This window comes from Condylura cristata, unplaced genomic scaffold (genome assembly GCF_000260355.1).
Source record: "Condylura cristata isolate star-nosed mole 26May11 unplaced genomic scaffold, ConCri1.0 scaffold00031, whole genome shotgun sequence".
NCBI lineage: Eukaryota > Metazoa > Chordata > Mammalia > Eulipotyphla > Talpidae > Condylura > Condylura cristata.
The window spans coordinates 15997704-16018801 of record NW_004567132.1 but is presented as its reverse complement, the minus strand read 5'-3'; the positions used below and the strand labels follow the sequence as shown (position 1 = coordinate 16018801).

Here is a 21098-nt window from a genome sequence, read left to right as displayed (position 1 = left end):
ATTTTGAAAGGGGGATGTGCATAACCCACACATAGAAGTCAGCATCAGGTGGGATTGAATAAGTGTCAACAGGGTCAAGATGACCTTGAAGGGTGGGAGCTCTGTAGGCCCAGCAATAGAGAAGCTGTGACCACTGCGAGCAGGGTAGGATTGTTTGCCGAAGGGAGGGCTTTCTAGACAAGGTGCGGGCTATTGTATGGACATCAGAGTCCAGCCTGGTAGAAGCAAAATGTGTAGGTGTTTTGTGGGGAGAAGGGGCACTGTACCTGGGCAGGGACATGGTATATGGTGCACCAGGATTTACCAAAATTCATCGCTTATGCAAGTAGCAAAGATAAATAGATCCTGAGGGAGGAGTTGTTTTTGTGCCCAACCCTTATCCATGCAGCTGCATAGCTCCATCATGAACTAAGGTTGTCCCCCCAAAACAAGGAGCCAATAGGAAAATGAGGAAGGTGGGGAATCTGTCCTCCAGACTACTGAATATTGAACTTGGAATTTGCTGGAGCAAAGCATGGTCTTAAATTTTAAGATTTCCCTGTTGGCATCTGTGGTGGAATTGGTGAAAATGGAATGATGATTAGTGTCCCATTGGTTTGGGGGCTCAAATTTAGCTTTAGGTGGCTGAAAAGTGGGGTGAGCTTGTCCCGTTCTGAACCTCTCCAGTCTGGGACCCACCTGGATTCTGGGCTACCAGGGATCTGACTCAGCCCTGGCTGGGTCGAAGCCCCTCAAGGAGGTGGAAACGGTGATCTCTTCAGATCGTCTAGAAGCTTTGACTTGGTTGATCTTTCCCTGAAACTCAAGGGGAAAGGTCCTTCCTGTGTTGCCCCAGGAACGTCAAGACGAATAAGACTCACTTTGTGCCTTCAGAGATTTACTACTATTCATATGTTTGGGGAGCTGCACCCCTTTCTGATAGGAGAGGCGGCATAGCGTAGCAATACTTCTGGTAAGAAAGGGAAACCCAGGTTCCCCCTCCACCGCTTTTGAGCCAGCCTCAGTTTCCTGCCTGGGGAAGGATGGCATTTAGAACCTGGGGCTTAGGGTTCTGCACCATCCAGCAGGCCCCTTGGCTCTGGGGTGATGCTGACAGGGCCTCTGCTGAGGAGGTTGCAGGTGGAGGCAGCCCCACCCTTGGGAGCCCTGTTGGGTGAGGGAGTCAGAAAAGCCAGGGAAGAAAAACAAAAGAACACTTACAAAGCAGCCTACTTGCAAATTAATGGAGTGCCAATTAGAACTGCACTGAGTGCTGGGGGTGCACAGCAATGGGGGACAAGCTGTTGTGTGGCGCAGGGGGCTGGGCTCTGGCCTCAGTTTATCCTCTCTGGGGCTTCCTGCCAGGAGAGGAGAGGAGGGAGGGAGGGAGGCATTTTCAGGTGCCCCCTTTACTGACTCTAAAAGGAAGAGAGCCCTGAGTGAAAAGTAGAGGACCTTCACCCCCAGCCCAGAGCACTGGCCCTCTTCTGAGGGGTGTGCATGCCCTCTCACTCACAGTAGCACCCACACACAGCCTCTCACCCCCTGCCTCAGGCTGCACAGCAGCTGGCTTTAGACCCAGGGCTGGGAGAGGCCCCTTCTGAGCGGTTCCCTTAACTCAGGGGCAGGGGCCTGCGCCTAGTGGGCCACCAGGCTCTCTCCTGGCAACCCTGCTCCCCCCAGCTTGTACTCGGGGTCCTGGAGCTCGCAGGGATGCCAGGTGGGATCCAAGCTAAGTCGGGGTTCAGGCCACACCCGCATCACTGCAGCCCTGAGGCAGCTCCCCAGCCACCCTTATTCTTTGGGATCCGGGTCTTTCCTTTCTCCCAGGCATTCGCACATCTTCCATCTGCATATTTTAACTCCCCCAGCTGCCTTTTCCAATCCCTCCCTGCCATTTCCCTTCCTTCTGCCCCTCCCCTGTCCTGCTGTGTTCACTCTCCCCTAACTCCGGAATGGGGCTTTAGAGGCTCCAGTGGGGCTGCAGTCCCAGGCCTGTCTTCTGCCTCAGCTGCGAACACCGAACACCGGCCTGGGCTCCCTGCCCAGTGGAGACCAGCCACTCCTGAGAGATGGGCTTAGGCTGCATGCAGCCTCCATGGAGCCGGTGGGAGGCTGTTCTCACCCTGGCAGGGAGCCTCACTCTTCTCCCAGTCACCATCCTAGCCCTCAGTGACCCTGGGCTGTGTCTGCAGAGACTTCAAACCCTCCCTGCCATTGCTCCTGCTCAGGTCCTGGGAGGGACAAAGGTCCCAGGCACTGCCATGGGGACAGGAGAGCAGCCTCTTCAGAGCCAGGACTCCTGACCTATGCCCGAGTCTGAGAGAGCCTGGGGTCCCACCTCCAGGAGTACAGGGGTAGGTGTCCTACAGGGGTAGTTGATCTGCCTTGAAAACAGTCTCTGAGCCATGTCAGCCTTATTCCTGTGGCTGGAGCTGAATCCCTGTGGGGTAGTGTGGCTCCCTTGGAGGTGAGAGAGAAGATGTGGGCACTAGACTGAGGTGGTGGGGTCAGATGGCCTCGAACTTGATGCAGGCATCTTGTCCTGCATCTTGTGGAAACACCCCAATCAGATAGCTCAGTCGGGGCTTCACTTGACAGGACACCTTGGTAGATCTTGGGGTCCTGATTAGTAGGAGGAGCAAGAGAACAGATCTACCAGGATCCGCCCTTCTTTCTGCACTAACAAGGACAGAGACCACAGTGGTAACAACACACAAGATGGGTGAACACTTCCTGTGTCCAGGAGTTTGCCTTGAATAGAATATAGAAATAGCTGGGTCTTTATTGGTGTCTCAGCAGGGCCATCCTGGGCTGGGGTTTCTCATAAGGGTGGTGCAGAAATGCCCTGTTTAAACTCATGAAGGGTTGTTCAAATGCAGATTCCTAGGTACAATGCCCGCTCAATCAGATTCTCTTGGGGCTGGGAGTCTGCATTTTTAACCATCTGCCTAGACAGGATGGCGGCCTTCAGCTGCTCTCCAGCCTCCTTCTGTTCTTGGGGGAGTTTAAGAACTACTGGCCCCATTTTTCTGTTTAGGGCCAGGTGGTGAAGGTGGTGTGGGGTTTGCCTGTTCCTAGGACAGCCTGTGACCACAGCCAGCCCTGTTCCATTGGGCAGGGGTAGGGGGGTCCTGACATGTCTCTTCACCCCAGGGGCCTGTCCCAGCCACAGGGAGGTTACTTGGTTGTCAAGGTCAGATTTAGTATTCACCCAACACGCTCCAGTGAACCGTCTATGCTGCCGGCATTTCCCGCTCCAGGCCGCCCGAGTGGAGGGGTTGGTGGTCTCCACTAAAGGGCCTTCCCAATTATGCAAAACATAAAGCTCTGATGGACAAATAGTGAAGATGTATTAACCAGCAGGTATGACCCTCTCTGTCTGGAAAACCTGTTTGATCTGGGAACTGGGAGACCCAGCACCCTAAAAGTTCAGCCCCCTCCCTTGTCCAGGAATCCCACCTCCGAAGCTCACCATGGGAATGGGCATCAGCCGTGATGGGCTGGTGCTCAACCTGAACTTGGAGCTGGGAGCACGGGGTGGTGGCTCTTGCACCTGAGGGTAGCGAGGGGCCAGGGCAGAGGCCTGCTGTCTCCTGCTGAGCTGCCCTTGGGCGAGTCACTGCCTCTGTGTGGGCCTCTTGGGTCAAAACCGACCAAGTGTCAGTGCGTGTGCTCTGTCCCCACACAGAAGTGAGTCATCCCCCCCAGTGTGTGTGCGCACGTGTGTGCCTGTCCATGCACGCTCACGGGTGGGCTCGTGCCTGCGTGCACCCGTGTGCGTGTGCTGTGTCTCTTCCTCTGGGTGGGCATCTACTCTGACGTGTTAGCTGTTTCATTTTGTGCTGTCTTTAAGCAACCTTACCGTGGCCCCCCTAACCCCGGGAGCAGGGGCTGACAGCCTTCTCCACTGTCTCCTTGCACACTGGCCTGCTTTGTAGGCAGCAGGGTGAGTGTCCCTCTGGAGATCACTTATGACTTAGGGCAGAGAGTTCAACCAGCCATACCCTGCAAGACAGGCCCTGGGGAGAGGAGTACTGACTGCAGAAGGCCTCAGAGGCGGAATTCCTCTACAGCTATCTCGCTGGGGAGCAGGTACTGGCCAGAGCCAGGCCACCCTGGCTCTGGGACTTTGAGTGGAGCAAGTGTGGAGGCTGGCAGCCAGCCTGCCCAGCTCTGGGCTCACACGTGCACGCCTCTCTCCTACAGGACGGCTCTCCTGCAGGCACGACCCCGGCTGCTCCTCCCCGTGCAAAGCCTCGTGTGCCTGGCAGCCTTCGGCCTGGCCCTGCCACTGGCCATCAGCCTCTTCCCGCAGATGTCAGAGGTCAGTGGAGGAGGCCCGCGAGGGCAGAGCGGGGAGGGATGTGGCTTTCTTATTTACTAAGAAATACCTACTCAGTGCTGCCTCCTTAGCCTGGGCTAGGCACTGGGGTAGAGCTGCGAGGTGAGTCTCAAGCAGTGAGTACCGCAGTGAAACAGGGTAGCAACTGGTGGTGAGGAGGGGTAGAATGGGAGAACACGGTGGGGTCCGAATGAAGCTTAGAGGGGAGAGGCCTGGTGGGTGGGCTGGACTCCGTCAGGTAGAGGGGTGGAGGGGGCAAGTCCCGGAGGCTGATGAGTGTCCACTGGCATCTCGGACAGTGACGGCACCTGGAGTGAAGGTTCTCGGTGAGGCTCTAAAAGCTGAGGCGCCACAAGCAGAGAGTGACCAAGGTGACCTGCACCAGGGGAGAGGGCTGGGCCAGGTGGCGCTGGAAACTTAGAGCCAAAGCAGAGAATAAACATTATGAGAAGGGCTGCGTTTGCAGAACCACCGGCTCCTGGTTTTGAACCGTGCCTGGACTGCTTTGTGAGGCCAGGCTGGTGCTCTGTAGGAATGCAGCCACTGGGAGCCCACACGGGCACCCAGAGTGAGAAGAGGGCTGTTGCCAACGGGCACGGGAGAGTGGCCTTGCAGAGACAGCTAGGAGGCGGCTTCGTCAGGGTTTGCTGAGAATGCATGTGTGAGGGAGAAGGAGCCTGTGCCCAGCTGGCTGCTTCGGGATGACCTGGCAGATGTAGGTACCACAGCATCAGCGTGCTGAGATGGATGAGACGCGGGTCTGAGGAGCCTGGCACCATGCAAATGGCGCTGCCTGTGAGGCCCTGGCCCTGCAGTCCAGGAGAGAGGACAGGGCTGGAGGGACAGTAATGGAAGTGAGGGGAAGGAGTGTGGAGCAGCCAGGAGCTGCTCCAGTGGAGGAAAGAGACCTCCCTGGAGAGGGTGACGTCACGTGTACCAGGTACAGCTCTCATGGACTCCGCCCCCACTCCAGATACTGGAACTCCAAACCCCATCAGTACCAAAGAGAAGCACGCTCGGATGTGAGGGCGGAGCTGAGCAGCCAGGTTGGGATAAAACCGGACATGTGGGCACTGGGGGTCTCTTGGCCTGGTGGTTTGTGGCTGGTCATTTTGTCTCTTGATTGGTTTTCAGCGTGCTGGTAGAGTCCAAGTCAGCAGAATTGGTAGGACATTCTAGTTAACTTGTATTTCTCTCCCTCTTTCCCTGGGTTATTCCTTTATCTTTCTCCTTGTAAATAAATCCATTATTGAACCTTTTTGAGTGTGTCCATAATACGTTTGAATCGTAAGCGCGCGGGTGAGGGACCCACAGACAGGCAACCCAATTCACATTGGGGTGCCCTGTAACACCCGGTGCGTGAGCAGGGAAGGAAGGACACAGCCAAGTGGGACCAGGGCGTGGTGGGCTGTCTGAGGGCCTGACCCTCCTGCGGGAACAAGTCCCGGAGGCTGATGAGTGTCCACGGCATCTCAGACAGTGACGGCAAACCCCTCCTGAGGGGTGGGCCCAGCTGAGGGTCAGGGAACCAGCGCCGCCCATCCAGAGAGCTGGCAGCAAGGGAAAAGGAGAAACAGACCCACAGCTGGAGCAAGATGTGGGATCAAGGGGGGCTTGTACTTGTTTATGTCCCCCTGTTGTAAGGGGAGAGACTGGAGCTGGAGGAAAGGCAAAAAAGGAAGACACAGGGGAGCAGTGAAGCACCAGGAGAAGGGCGGAGGCAGAGTCCATGCAGGACACAGACTGGGGGTTTTCCTGAGTTAGGGGGTGTCTGGGCAACAAAGTTGGGGGGTCGTTTCTGGGCCGGGAAGTTAAAGAATTTGCCCTGATGGCATCTGTCTTCTCATGACTCAGAAGGAAAAAGTGAGGGAACGGGGAGATCTGAGGTTTGAGGACAAATGAACAGCTTTGAGGCATTCAGAGGGGAGGCTTGGCTGAGGGAGACACTCATGTGTGGTGTGGCCAGGGCCTGTCTCCCTCGAGGTGCTGGGCGCCGGCTCCTGGAGACTCGTCAGGCTGAGTAGGGCATTCTGGAGGTTGGTAAGATGCCAGGAGTTGCAGTGGACCCTAAAACCTTAGCTGGTAAGGGGGGTGGTGGTGACGGTGAGTAAGCTGATGGGAAAAGCGAGGTATGATAAAGAGGCAGACTGGTGAGGGGGCGCGGGGGGAGGGGGTCAAAGATTAAAGATGGTATCAGTGGTAACTGCTCAGGAAAGGCAGGCTGTGGCCAGACCCGCCTTCTGCATTTGGGATTGCAGGACCAAGTCTGCTTCAGATAGGGCCTGCAGGGCAGTGGTGGGAGTGCTAAAGCTTCTCAGGGAGGTTAGTGAGCTCCCCGTGAGGACTGGCGACCCTTAGAGTAGAGGTGAAGACCTCCATAGCCGGAGCAAGATGTGGGATCAAGGGGAGCTTCTGTTTATGTTCCCATTTTGTAAAGGTGAGAGACTGACGCTGGTAGGAAGGCAAAGTCCAGGGAGGGTGAGGACCGGCGTTTCTTCCTCTCACTGGGCCCTCGAGTTTCAGGGGAAACTATGATGTGGTGAACATCTGTCTTGGGAGGCCAGAATGGCGGTGGAAGCCTGGTTTGTAATGAGTATCAGCAGTATCCTTGTGCCCATGGGGTCCAGTCTTGTGATGAAGCCAAAGAAATTCCTCTCCACCCTGTTCCCCATCCCTGACAATGGCTGTGACCGGATGCCTGGAGACTCCTAGTGGAAGCAAGAGCTGTGGATTGCCTGGAAGTTCTGAAGATGGGAGCGAGGAAGCCGGGGGACTTCTCGGGTCTGACATCCCTTCTGGAAGGGTGGGGCTGGCACTCTGTACAGTCGACTGTCCTAGGAGAGGGCCCGAGTGCCTTTCTCACGGGCACCCCTGTGTTCAGAGAGCAGCTGGTCGTGGCACTAGCTGCCCGCACTGGGGAGGGAGCCAGGACCGAGAAAACCCCCTGGTGTGGAATTGGAGATCATTCTTGTCAGAAGAGTTTCAAGGTCATCCAGTTTACAACCCACCTGTGTGTGCTGGAGTTATGGAGACCCAGAGCAGCCAAGAGACCAGCCTAGAGTCACAGAAGCAGGTGCTGATGTGGAAAGAAATCCCGAGCCTGACCGGGTCCAGAGACCCCAGGAAGGGCCACATCAGAGCATTCTGTGGTAGATTTTCTCTCCTCACTTGACCACCTTATTCTCCGGGGCACTGGAGAGAGGCGGGAGCTGGGCATCGCCCTCTGTGGGGAAGCCTGGAGTGCGGTGGGCCTTTGGTGGGTGTCCCCCTGGTGTGAACAATAGGGAGATGGCCACCGCACATCTTCTGGGCCCCCAGCTTAGCGCGAGAGGTGGTGTGTGTGACGCGCCTAGTTTCACAAGGCTCTGTGTCCCAGGCCCCTTTCTCTCCCAGGCCTGCCTTAAGGGCATGTGGAGGGTAGTCACTGCAACCCAGGCCTCCTTCTCTGGTCTATGAAGCACATAATCACGGCGCATTAAGTCTCTACAAAGGGAGGAAAGGGACGTGCTCTTCAGAGCCCTCCTCACCTGGCCAGCCCAGCAGGATGCAGGTGGGCCTGGGCGCCATGTTGTGAGGCTGCTCTGTGACCTGGGCACCACAGCCAGCCATCAATTGGCTGAGAGGACCTGTCCCGCCCCATTCGTCCTCCCAATTAATTCTCTCTAACGAGGTGCTTCTGTCTATGGGGACCACGTCTCACATCCCAGAAGCCAGTGGGATTTGCCACAATAAGTCTGGACTTGCTTGGGCTGACCCACCCTTGCCAAGAGCCACCAAGGTTGTCAACAGGAGTAATCGCTGGAACACTAATTAATTAATTAGGGGACTTGGCATTGAGGAACTGCTTCCTAGAATGGCTGGCCTGTGGTGGTTGGTGTGGGGTTTCCGGCCCACTGACCCCAGAGCTTGAAGAAGGAACTTTAGCCCTGGGGAAGGAGTTTTGCCTGTTCTTTCAAACTATTGTAGTATCTGTTAAACTGCTCATTTTAATATTAAAGTGGGAAGTGATAATAATAGTTGCCTATTAGAAGTGCCTATCTGGCCAGGCAGCTTGCTAGGAAATCTGCGTCCCTTGTATTAAATTCTGCTAAGGCCATTTAATTGTGAGCTCTGACTGATGTTACCTAGACAGGCATGGGCATCTGTTACCTAGGGATGTTACCTGGACAGACGTGTGCCTCTGTGGTGCTGGGGAGACAGGGCTAGAGATATGGGACCTTTGGTTCATGGTGGAAGCGAAGTTGCAAAAGGGATGAGGTCACTGGGAGGGACAAAAGCCATTAAGAAGCGATAGCAGCAGCCAGGTGCAATGGGGTCACCCCAACAGAGTGGCTTCTTGGACACCAGGGGTCAGCACGTTCCAAGGAGGAGAGGCCCACTGCAAGGGGGCGACTGCAAGGGACAAGACTAGACAACTGGGCGATGTGAGGAGCCAGGCGGTGCAGGAGCAGGTGGTGACCAATTTTCTGCCCTCACTTTATTTAAGTAAGTGAGCTCAGGAGAAGGAAACCATCTGAGAAGAAAGTTGTGTTTCTGTGAGGTGGGGATCAGGAAGCTAGAGAAAGGACAGAGGTAGCGAGGGAATGCAGGTAGCCCCGGGTGGAAAGGCCTCGCTCCACAGGGCCCCTCCACAGACTTCAGGAAGTGGAGGGGCTTGGTTGAGCGTGCTGTGGAAATGCAGGGTCCACAGTCTGACAGTCTATGAGCTAGATACCAGCAATATTCCGTTTACCAGTAAGGAAACTAAGGCAGATCATGTTAAGCACGTCGCCCAGGTCCAACGTTGGTAACGATGGAACAGACTCTGTACCCAGCAAAAGGATTCCGTAACCCTCCCTAGCCCACCCCCACATCACTATAAAAAGAGAAGGCCCAAGTCTGAGCCCCAGATGGCTCCCTGCTAATTTATCAGCAGGAGCATTCCAGCGCTCTCACCCAGCCCCCAGCCTTCACCAGAATCCATGTCCGTGGGGTGGACAGAGACTCATTAAACAAGAAATGTCAGGAGTTGATATGGTGCTGATGAAAGTGAAGCAGCCATGCTAGGGCTTGCGCAGGGCCCTTGAGGTCAGGCAGGCTGTGGGGCCCTCCCTGGGTATGGCAGGGCCTGCTGGACTGACCAGCACTCTCTGGAGACCGGGGCTCTGGGTTCCAGGCCAACGTGGGCTCCTCTGGACTCGTCTGCACGTGCTCACACAGGCACTGGCGCACACACGTGCCTTGGGTCTCCTGAGGAAGACGACAGGGTCCTGTCTGGGCTGCCACAGGGGCTGGACCCTGGGTGGTGAGTGTGCCTCCAACCGACAGCCGGTGTCCCCACCTGGGAGCACTTCCAATGCCGGTTAATGAACCTCATGTCTCCCTGGAGCAAGAAGCAGTACCTTGGCCAAGACCCCTCCCTGTGCCCCTGCCTGTCTGTCTCTGTTTCTTTGTGCCTCTCTCTCCCTTCCTCAATTCCTCCTGGGCCCCACCCCACCCTATTCCCTTCTTGTCCCCCCCAACTATTCCCCCAGGAGCTCCAGAGCTGGGGAACTGGGCTGCACATACAAGCAGGAGCCATTGTTCGACAATCTGTTTTTGTCTTCATCTTGTTGGCAGGCGGCAGGAGAGGAGCAAAAGGTTAATGAGGCACTGTGCAGCGGGATTACCGCGTGAACGGGCGAGCGGCGGGCGAGCCAGCCGTGGTGACAGGGAACTAATTAGGAGCAGTTTAACAGGAGGAAAAAGTGAAATCTCCTCTTCACCAACTGTCAATAATTAGCTGATTTCGTAAGGTTGAAATGTGCCCACAGGAAAAGGTGGGGCTTTTCTGTGCACGGGTGAGGTTGGGGGAGTGGGAGTCCCTGGGGGCTCTGCCCTGTCCCCAATTGGGGTTGGGCCAGAGGCCACCTTCCGGCCTGCCCTCCTCCTCTATGGCTGGTATCCCTCAGCCTCAGCTATTCCTATGACCTTGGCCTTAACTTCAAAGGCCTCAGTTTCCTCAGCCTTAAGATGAACTAACTTGGACATACCTTCCCTGCTGGCTCAGCGCACTGACGTTCTGGTCATGAAACCACGAGATTGGGTTGTGGTTCAGCAGCCAAGAGAGAGATGAGAGCACTGGGTGACCTTAAAATCAGCTGCTGATACTGGGTGTCTCTTCTGGAGCTGGAGGGTGCCCTCTGAGAGCCACCCTCAGGGGCCAAACTCGACTCACAAGTGGTGCTGCATGGTGAGTGGACAGAGCCTGCTCACCTTGAAATGTGCCTTGTGGCTCCCCACCCTCACTCTGCTCCTTCTGCCCTCCTAGCCTGGGCTGGGGGCACAGGACAGATGGGGCTTGATGCCTCTGGGCTGGGCTGCGGTGGGGGAGGGGGCCCTGAGTTGCTGCTGTGGGGCTGGGGGCTCTCAGATGTTTGTGTGTCTCTCCCTAGTATCAGCTCTGTGGGGCCGCCTGGGGACAAGGAGTCAGGTTCACCAGCAGCAAGCTTGTTTCCTGTTTGGCCTGTTTGCTCTGCTGCCATTGTGGGTGTGTGGCCCCTGCCCTTTGGCCTTCCCTGACACCTCAGCAGGGGAGACCTTCTTCTCCCTCCCTCAGCCCCTCTAGCTTCTGCCAAAACACCTTGACTGGAAGAAAAGACTTACTCAGAATTCCCCAGGGCTTCCTGCGTAGAGCCTTCCACGGCAGCCCTGCAAATTTCCCCGTCTGCCTAGCCTTTCCTCACTCAGCTCTCAGCCCTCACCCCTAAAGGGTTTAGGGCTCTCAAAGGCATTTCTAGGGAAAGGTTAAGGTCCTCCTGTGTCCTGGTACCATTCACAGGTCAAGTCTTGTCCCAACCCCAGAGTGTGGCTCTAAGAGGCCACACCCATGCTATAGGTGTGCTGCCTGAGGGTAAACTCAGCCTCTGCCTCCTGACTCCTTGCTCCCCCCCCCAACTCCCCATTGTGGCTTCCCTTTCCAACATTTGGAATTCAGAAACAAAGAGGCGTACCTTCCTTGTATGGAGAAAGAATGTGGCTTTGCCCCCCACTTTCCAGACCCATAATGAATATTCACCTCTCATCATCATCAGCCCTGAAGAAAATGGTGGTTTTGATGAACCAGCTTGGTTGGGTGCTATAGATCCACCAAAAGTAAATGGCTCTCCCAGCTTATCTCATTTTCTCTGAAAGAACATTTGAACTCCCAGCAGAGAATAGGGAAGAATCAGGTATAAGCTTAGGTCCAGTCAAGCTGCTCTAGAAATGACCCCTCTTCCAGGAAGTCCTCCCTGACGAGCCTCACCTCACACATGTAGACTCGAGTGGTATGTTTCCTGTGTCCTGTCTCCCTCCTTTGGACAACTTTCTTTCTCCCTTTTGCTAAACACATCAGGTGTCGCTAAGGCAGAAAACTCTTTACCAATATAGTTCAGGGCTCATCTGAGCTCATCTTGACTTTGCTGGTCCCTGCTTCTCCCATTCTTCTTCTCGGACTGATGTGAGGCATGTATGGGGGAGGGCACTTTGTTCCTCCTAAGTCCTTAGGCATTCACTGTCTTCCAGCACCGGCTTTCTTTCCCTCCCATCTCAAATCCATCTCCTACTTTGCTTGGAGATGTTTGTTTGGGGTTTTTCTCATTTCTGGTTTAATCAGTCCCGACTGAACTCTGAAGCAGGCTATTTTTGCCATCAGAAATCTGCCGCCTTCCCGCCCGCTGCTTTCTTGGAGTTTGCCCACAGGACCCCCCAGGAGGGACGGATGGGAATGGCAAAGTCGCTCGGAGCCCAGGAACGCCAACGCCACCTGTCACGTTGCCTGTTCCCCACACCCCACACCCCTTCGCTTGCACACAGGCCCTCCCATGAGCACACCCATGAACCTGCACACAGTGTCCCCGTGACAGGCCTCATCAGGGCTGCTGCCCAGCCTGAACCTTTCTAGGGCTTTCTAACTGGATTCAGGGCAGGGAGGGAGGGAGGGAGGCAGCTTGACTTGCACAGTTTCTGTCGAGAGGATTAAAAGCATCGCTATGTACGAAGTGTTTAGAACATTCCTGGCCCACCTCAGAGACTCAGCCTCACGAGCGATGGGGAGACCCTGGCAAGCAGGACAGAGTCCTGCCTTCAGTATGCAGCATTTCATAGATTTTCTAAGCCTCCAAAGGCTCTGTCATCACTTCTTGATATTACCCTCATCTTAGGCCCAGGAAGTGGAAAAATCTTCCCACTGCACATGTGTGGAAACTGAGGCCCCTAGGCTGAGAAAACAGAGGACAGAAAATGTTTTGAGACTGGTCCACCAGAGGGCACCAGGCACAGCGCAGAGCTCCCAAATGGGGTGGGGTCTGTAAGGAGTAGCAGGGTGCACATCACTCCAGGCAGAAGAGGGGACCCCTGTACTTGCGGACATCCAGTTTGGCTTGATCCAGCTTTTATCAAGAACTGACTGTACACAAGGCACAGAGATAACTGAGCTGCTTCTGGTGTTTCACGAGGGGTGGGGTAGAGTGGGGTACTGTTTTCATAGCTGGTTGAAACCAAATTGGTCTGCATTTTGAGAAGAAAACAAAGGTGGGGCAGCAGAGGTGGTAGCGATAGATTTGGTCTGAGAGGATCAAGGGAGGCTTCCTGGAAGAGGCAGTCTTAGAAGATAAAGATAAAGTTGGACTCAGGCCTCAAACTCTGGACATACCATATACTAGAAATAGACAACAATGGTGGGTGAGGAACATGGAGAAGGTCACAGAAGGTCTAAATATCCAGCCAAGGTGTTGGCATTCACAGGGAAGGCCCTAAGAGGCCAGCCCAGCACCAGAGGCCTAGCCAGGTGTCCAGGCTCATGCCCCAGCTGCTCCCTAGTCTGGCCTAACACCAGTGTCCTCCATGGGGAAAGCTTCCCGATAGATGGGACCCAGATGTGGTGGCTGAGTAGGCCTGCGGCCTGCCCTGCCCTGGTGGGAGGCTGGGATGTGACTGCCCAGTAGAGTTGGTACCAGGCCTGGCAGAGGCATGCAGGCCTCAAGTGCCAGCTTGGGTGTCGGACCCTGTGTCAATGTCGCCACCACCTGTGGACACTCAACGGGCCCAGGCCCGGGCCAGGAGCAGGAGATGGCTTTGAGCCATGTCATAGGGTCAAGCTGAACACCCCACCCCCAGCCCAATGCCTTTGAAAAGGAGGCAGAAAAGCCAGCAGAAGAAAGGCAAGGAGGAGGAAGTTCTTTGTAGTAGGTAAAAGCCGCTGAGAATGGGGCACAGGCCAGGGATCCAGTTTCCTGTTTATGTCTCGGCACCTTAGCTCCAGGTTCAAATATGTAAACTATCTGCTGGCCGCTGGCTGCAGGTGTGTGTGTGTGTGTGCTCTGAGGCCACAGAGGCAGGGGTGGCCCCAGATGCATTCCTGACTCTGGCCCCCCACCCTTGATGAGACAGGAGACAGGCAAATAGCTCAGGGTTAACCCTTCCCTGCCACCAAAGCAGCAGTCAGGCTGTTCTAGGGGGTGCTGGGGTCAGCTGGGTTTGGAGTACCATTGGGACCCTGGGGTGGTACTAATCTTGGTGTTTCATTAGAGGCAACCTGAAGTCAGGGGTATCCAGACCCAGGGTCTGAAGGATGGTGTTGGGGCTCTGCTGAGGGTCCATCCAGAGGAGATTGTCTGGAAGTGGGGTGAAGGTTCTGCCTTGGACTCTTCTAACAGCATGGTATGTTCCCAACAGGACTACCTCTTCCTGGCACCCCTAGTTCTGGGGCCCGGGGTACCACCAGCCACTGCTTATTGATAACTTGAGTTTCCTCACAGATCCTTGTAGCCCACACCCCAGAGCTTTAGCTCCCCCTTCTAGACACCCCAGTCCTGCTGAGTGCTTCTGAAGAAGTTCACATGGGCTCTGCCTGCCCCACCACCTCCCAGCCCTCCAGCAGCCTGGAGCTAGCTCACCCCTTCTCCCTGTAGACAGCTCAACCCGGCTTCCTTTCTCCTTTCCTTTCTCACCAGAGAAGTCCCCTTAGAACTAGTTTGTGGTCGAAACCAAGCCTTTGTGCTCAGCCTGCTCCCCTGCAGCTTAACCTTGCTTGGGCTGTGCTGTGGCCCCTCCTTGCTGCACCCCTCTGCCCCCCAAACCCTTGGGCCATGGCACCCCTTCTCACCACAGCCCACTGCGAGGTACTGTGACCACCACCCCACTTGTTCTGCCACTAGCATGGCACAGAAAGCCAGCTTCTTCACCTTACCTGTCAGGCCCCCATGCCACGGGGGGACCCCCAGGGAACAGCTGTCCCTCCTTTGGGCCCAAGCTGGTTAGGGCAGCACCAGAGTCACGCCTGGAGGAGATTTCTGTGGAGGAGACTCAGGCCCCCCACACCTCAGAGGGGTGCTCTTCAAGGAAGCCCAGCCTCCCTCACTGGACCCAGTGGTGAGACCCCAATAGTCTTGACACCCATGAGATATCAAAATAGTGAGGTCCTAGCTGTGACCAGCACGGCCACTGAGCGGGGCTAGAAAATCTGGACTCTGGAGGTCACCGAATTCCACTGCCGAGACCAAAGCCTCTCAGTCCTCATTGGGCCACTGAAAAGTGTCTGCCTGGTGCCTGTGACTCCCCCTGTCACCACTTCCACTCCTTGGGCTGGCCCCCCAAACCGCCATCATGGGCTTGTTCCCTTCACCCGCCCCTCAGATGTGCCTGTTCCCAGGCCTGGCGCCGTCCCCTTCCATCTGCTCTCCCGGGCAAGCTCCTCCATTCGGGGCTCCGGCTGTGTTCCACAGCCACGGCTCAGTCTCCTGCCCAGACCACTCCCCGGGATCCAGCACCCAGAGTCTGCACCTCCCAGCCTCCACCTGACTTGGGGGACTCGGGTGGCCAAACCTGAGCTGTCATCCTCCCGGTGACCCGGCCCCTCCCGTGTTCCCTGCCTCGGAGAATGGCGTCACCAGCCACCCCAGCTCCCGAGCTAGAATTAGGAGTCATCCAGCACACAGTCATCCTCAACACCTCCCTCTCACCCCCACATGGGATTGGTCATCAACTCCTATGGATTTCATCTTCAGAAAGACTCCCCAGTGCGCCACTCCTCAGCCCCCACTGGCACGCTGCAGGGCAGGACCTTGCGCCTCTGTGATTCCCCTCTCACTACCCACTGTTCTGTGCCCACCGTCACCAGCAAGGCCTTTCTAACATGGAGTCTGGATCATGCTCAGAGTCCTTCCTTGCTCACCATTGCCCTCAGATCAAAGGCTAACACCTTCATGTGGCCGAAAGGGCGGGCTTGTCCACCCTCATTCCCGGCCACACTCCATACACTGCCCACACCAAACAGGCCACGCTGGACAGCAGTGCTTTTCCTTTCGCCCAGCAAGCTTTCCTGCCCTCTCAGATCAAAATCCTCCATTTTCTTCCTGGCTCACCTCCTCTGAGAAGTCTTCCTTCCTTGTTCCTTCATCAATAAATTGTAATCTCCTATCCGCTCCCCAGTTTCCATGGCACTTTGTCTGTCTCCCTGAGATCCATCTGCTTGTCTATGTGACTCCTCCCCTAGACTTTGAGCCTCTCAAGGGCATGGGCTGGTCTCGTCCATCTCTGTGTGCTCAGCCCTGGTGTGTGGCGTTGGCAGCCAGAAACATCTGTGGAGTGGAGGGTCAATCGAATTCAAATATGAGAAAAGGCTTGAATGCCAGCTCTGTCCTCAGGTCCCTGCTGCTGAGGCCTGAGCCACCGCCACTGGAGCCTTTTCACTGTCTGCTTCTCCCCCAGGGCCCCCTCCTACCTGCTCCCCTCAGCACGACGGGGAGTCCAGAGGGACCTGGGTCTGTGGCAGCCGCCACTGGGAGGGTGAGGCCTTGGTGTCCACGTGGGCCTGCGCTGCAGGGAGAGGGCCGAGTGGGCCGTGGCCCTGGCCCGTGGGTCCCGCGCCGCGGCGCTGAGCAGCCTCTCTGATTTTAATGCGGGCCTCAGTGCTTCAGTGAAAGCCGGCATGGGAAGTTGCTAATAATGGCACTAAAATAAAATATGCTACATCTGTTATGGGTAGCAGAACAAAATTAGCTGCTCACACCTCTGACATCCAAGATGTCTTAACTTAAAATACTCCTTGGCTTACTTTACATCATTTACTGATTATATTTAAAAGAAATACAATTTTGCAATTACTGTTCTTTCCAGCGTGATATCTATGCATCATTTTCCTTTTATGTTTATATATTTCTCCTTCATTAGTGCAGTCTGAAGGGTGATTAGGATTCTTCAAACATTTTACAGAGGTTAAACGTTGATTAAGATTTAATTATTACTGTAAATAGCTTGGAATGACATATGGTGCAAAAGCCTGACATATGTGCATTTGAATAAATGAAGTGCTATTTCCCAGGATGCCTCAGTAGCTGTTTAACAGCTTTCCCGAAGGGTTATGTTACACCTCATGGTAAGATTGCTGGGATGTTATATTTTGTTGGTTTTTGCAGCTGAAAGCTAAGAACAGTTTTCCAGTTTTTTAAAAACATTGAATATTTTAAATACCTAAATTGTTTTGCACAAATTTTTGCTAATTTGTCTAACTAGGTTAAACATTTTCAAAAGCATTTAGATTTTTAAGCGTGGGCGCTGTGCATTGTGTCAGTGGCAGCGTGGGGACAAGGGGAGCTGTTGGGGTGGAGGGGACACAGAGGCCAGTCGGGGTGGGGAGGGAGGAGGTGGTTTGAGGAGAGGGGGTAGCGGAGAGACATGGGCCCTGGGCCTAGCTCTTGTCTCCTTGGTCCTTTCCAGTGGGCAAAGTCTGGGTTTTGAGGGACCCGGGACTACAGGGGGTGGGTCCCCTTTTCTCCAGGAACTCCACCATGCCCAGCAGCTCTGGTCCACACCGAATTCCCTGTCTGGCCTCTGCTGGGCACCTGGGTGTGACAACTCGTTGAAGGTAGAGCCAACCTCTGGCACCTTCTGCCTGCTCCCCTGGGTGGCCGGGGTGGCACCTAAGTTACAAAGGTCTGGTGCCTCCTTAACTCTACCCAGGGCCATTGCCAGACTGGAGCCATCTCACACAGGTAGCTGGGGGCTCAGGCATCCCCAAGCTCAGTTCCTAGAGCTGCAGAGCAATGTCTGCCTGGGGGTGGAGGGGTGCTTTATTCTCCCAGTGCCTTCTGTACCTCATTTTCCCACTCCTTTACTCAAGGCCTCTGAATGTCTACTGTATGTTAGTACGAGGCTTTGTGGATGCAGGGATGAACAAGATCACGCATCCCCTGCCTCATGGAGCTTGCCATCTAAGTGAGAGGGAGACAGGAGTGGAGAGAGACGTGAACACTCACCCCCAAGGCCATGTGACACACTGAGGCATAAGAAGTGCAGGGGGCGTGGGCACCTGGAGATACAACATGCGGCCTGGCTCGGTACGCTCTAACGTCTAATGCTGAGACCCAGATGATCAGTCGAGGACCAGGGAGCAGGGTTTCGGAGAGAAAGGAAGTGGCAGGGGTCAGCTCTGCAGACTCAGGGCAGGAATTACCCAAGCACCGAAATAAGTTGGTGTGCCCAAGTCTCCAGACCCAGGAGGTTGGCAGCAAGGGGCAGACAGACTGGGTGGTGCAGGAGTGCGGGGTTGGGTCCCAGAAGGCAGTGCGACCTTTTTAACAGAGCAGGGACCCCGTGGTTGAGAAGGCTTGGGTTGGCTGACTGTGAGGGCCCAGGGCACAGTCTGAGTTGGCGAGGGTGGGGAGTTGGGGGGGGAGGAGGCAAGGAAGCCCCAGGGTCTTTGGCCAGAGCACTACAGGTGGAGGTGTAGGGACCCAGTTGGGGGAGCAAGAGGTGGTGAATTCAGTTCCATCTTAGATGGGTGGAATTTGGACACCTGTAAAACATCCACGGGGAGGCCTAGCAGGCAGTTGGCTGCGACCTGAGCTCTGAGGACAGACACATGGTGGGACACTCCTCAGATCTGGGAGTTACCACCTGGCACTCAGGGGTATGTGCAGAGGAGAGGTAGGACCAGACCTTGGGGACCCTGAGGGTGTCTAGCTGGTGTCACATGAAAGAGGGCAGCGCTGGCCTGGGGGATTTTCATGGAGTGGCGTGGGAACAGAAGCTACGTTTGCTGTGGGTGACAGTGTGAGAGATGAGGAGGTGGCAGTGACCGTGTGTGTTGACATTGCGGTCAAGAACTTTGCTGTTGAGTGGAGAGAGACTAGGGGTCTCTGAGGGAGGGATGGCTCTGGTGGGGTAGCTGGAGGGCAGGTATGGGTCAGAGTTTCCTTCAGATGCCTTCTGACTTTCCCTCAAGTAGGAGGAAGGTGTGTAGCTCAGGATGAGCGGGGCACCGAGGTCCGAGTGCCCGAGGAGCACAGAGATGCTGTGTGGTCTCCAGGAGGGAGGGGAGAGGACCTTGGCGGTGTGGCCCGGGCCAGTTTCCAGCTGAGCGTTCCTAGTGACTCAGTCAGAGTCAGGGACAGCGAGTCCCAAGGGGTCTCCATCAGGCTGCAGTGGCATGAGGTGGGTGCATGCTGGGGTCATCCATGGCAGGCTGCCATCACTCAGGAAAGGCCTTGGGGCTGCAGTTGGTGAAGCGATGCTCCCAGCACCCAGCTCAAGGGGAATGTTGTGAGGACTGAGCTGCTGGGCATCCAGGGGCTCACAACTCGGTGGGTGAGCAGATTGGGAGAGTGAGTGGCTCACTGGAAGGAGCAGAGATTGGCTTCCAGGAGCGTGGGGGTTTGGCTCTAAGGAGCTGGGGGAGCGGCCCTGGGTGGTGTCCATGTCCAGCCAGGAGCCATGGCAGTGGCTATTTGCAGGTCCCTGGAGAGGAGGGTGACACGAATCAGAGGCCACAGTGTAGGATCTTCACCTGCGTTGACACACTGCCAGACTGGGCTGGAAAGGGGCTTCTCACAGGCGGGCGGTGGAGAAGGACATGTCAGCAATGGCACGTGGGCGCACTCACGCAGCTGCCTGCTGCTGTCAGCCGTGTTCACCCCTACTTTCCACCCCTCTCACTGTTTCTTCTCTGTTCTCATTCTCCCCACAGATCGAAACATCCCAGTTAGAGCCTGAGATTGCCCGGGCCACCAGCAGCCGGACGGTGGTGTATAACAAGGGGCTGTGAGTGGTGGCAGGGGCCTGGGGATGGTGTCCAGGCCAGGGAGTTGGGGTGGGGACCACATCTTCTGGATTGCACCTGCAGGGAGGGGCAAGCTGACCCCGACACCTGGGCCCCCAGGGGGAGCACTGGACCCACAGTGGTAGGGGGACTAATCTATTTACGTGTTAATATAAGGGAGAGGAATTCTGACACATTTCCTATACAAAATAATCAAGTGCATTTCTGGGCCTTACCTGGGGTTGTCAAAACTCTACTCAGCACAATTATGTGTGAAGCTGAAACGTGGTAGAGTGCCCACAGGATAGAATTAGGATCCTTTTATACTTTGATTTCTTTTTTATTTTTTATCAGAAGCAAGTCTGAGCCTCGGTTGCAGCTGCCCAGATGCATTAGGTGGGAGCCGGAGTAGGCCTGGGGGCTGGTGGGCTTGGTAGCTGGGCTGCTGGATTTAAGACATAGTGGTGACGAGGCCTGATGGCTCACTGGCTGGGTGGGGGAGAGGGAAAGGGGTGGTATTCGCATCACAGGATGTACTATAATAGCCATGACTAAGGTCGTCAGGAGGTAGCCCGGGGAATCATGGAGACCTGGAAGCCCCTGGAAGATTCTGTGAATGACAGGCTCTGAGTGTGGCCAGCCTACATCCATGCCACACCTGTAGAAACAGTCTCTGCACGAAGCCCGATGACATGGTGGGAAAGGGGTCACCCTTCATGGAGCCCTGGTCCACTGAGATGACTCCAGCTCCAGGCAGGAAGCCCGAAGAAGGAAAGATGTTGGCATTCCAGCTTTGGTAGGAAGATCTTTCCAGTCCTGGAGGCTGCCTGCCCCTCCCATTGCTTTCTGATTGGGAGTACAAAGGTGTCATGTGCCTGAGAACTCTAGGCACCTACCTGACAGGCAGCATCAACCCAGAAACAGAGGAACCCGGCTCTGGACAAACCAGCTTGGACGAGACTATGCCCTTCTCTGAGCCACTACTCCCTGTCTGGAACCAGAGGGCTAGATCAGGGGCTCTTAACATTTCTTCTAGCTAGCCCTCATTTTTCCTGTCTTGTTCAGATGCTGGCCATTCCAGGCACATCCCCAGTGGGGACATGGACTGGGAAAGGGGCAGGTCCCTTTGGGAATGGCCAGCAGTTGGTCTGAGAACCTGGACCTTGCCCTTGTTTATGTGTCCCCACGTATGGGAGCACTTGAACTTTGCCAAACACTTTACAGTGCCGAAGAGCAAGCATCATTGAGGCCTGGGCCTGAATGTGCACACCTGCATGCCATCTCTGCTTATGCAGGGGCGTCTGAGGGCCCTTGCTGTCCTCCCATCTCCCTCTCATGGGCAGGCCAGGAAGAGGAAAGAGCTCTGCAGTGTAAAGCAGAGCCTGGGGCAGGGGTGAACTGGGAAATCCCTTGGTCTGGAAGGTCCAAGCAATGGGGAGCATGAGCCTCAGTGCACCCCTCACCTGAACTTAAGTAGAATGGGGTTCTTGACTTGCACTGCCCTGGGGCAGCCACCTGGGGGCAGCCTGGCTGGGGGGGGCAGCCTACCTGGGGGGGTGGGGATGCAGGGAGAGACCGGTACAGGGCAGCAAGGGTATGGCGGAGAGGGCTCTGCCCACCCCTATGGCAGGGTAGCTGGGCCGGTGGTCCTTCACGGGCATGAACACCATGTTTCACTCAGAGCCCCTGCTGCCCTCACCCCCAACCAGGGCACGGCACCCCAATTTGCTCTGCGGG

The 21098-nt window shown here is 55.6% G+C and overlaps 1 protein-coding gene across 2 annotated transcripts in view; it reads left to right on the top strand.

The window, feature by feature from the left end:
* SFXN5 (sideroflexin 5) overlaps positions 1 to 20898 on the top strand; it is a 103279-nt gene extending 82381 nt beyond the window's left edge. For both annotated transcript variants that reach the window (XM_004691521.2, XM_012731561.1), the window contains exons 13-14: positions 4189 to 4306; positions 19290 to 20898. In XM_004691521.2, the coding sequence (XP_004691578.1) occupies positions 4189 to 4306; positions 19290 to 19367 (196 nt within the window). In that variant the 3' untranslated portion in view covers positions 19368 to 20898. The remainder of the gene's footprint in view (positions 1 to 4188; positions 4307 to 19289) is intronic.
* The last annotated feature ends 200 nt before the right edge of the window (positions 20899 to 21098 follow it).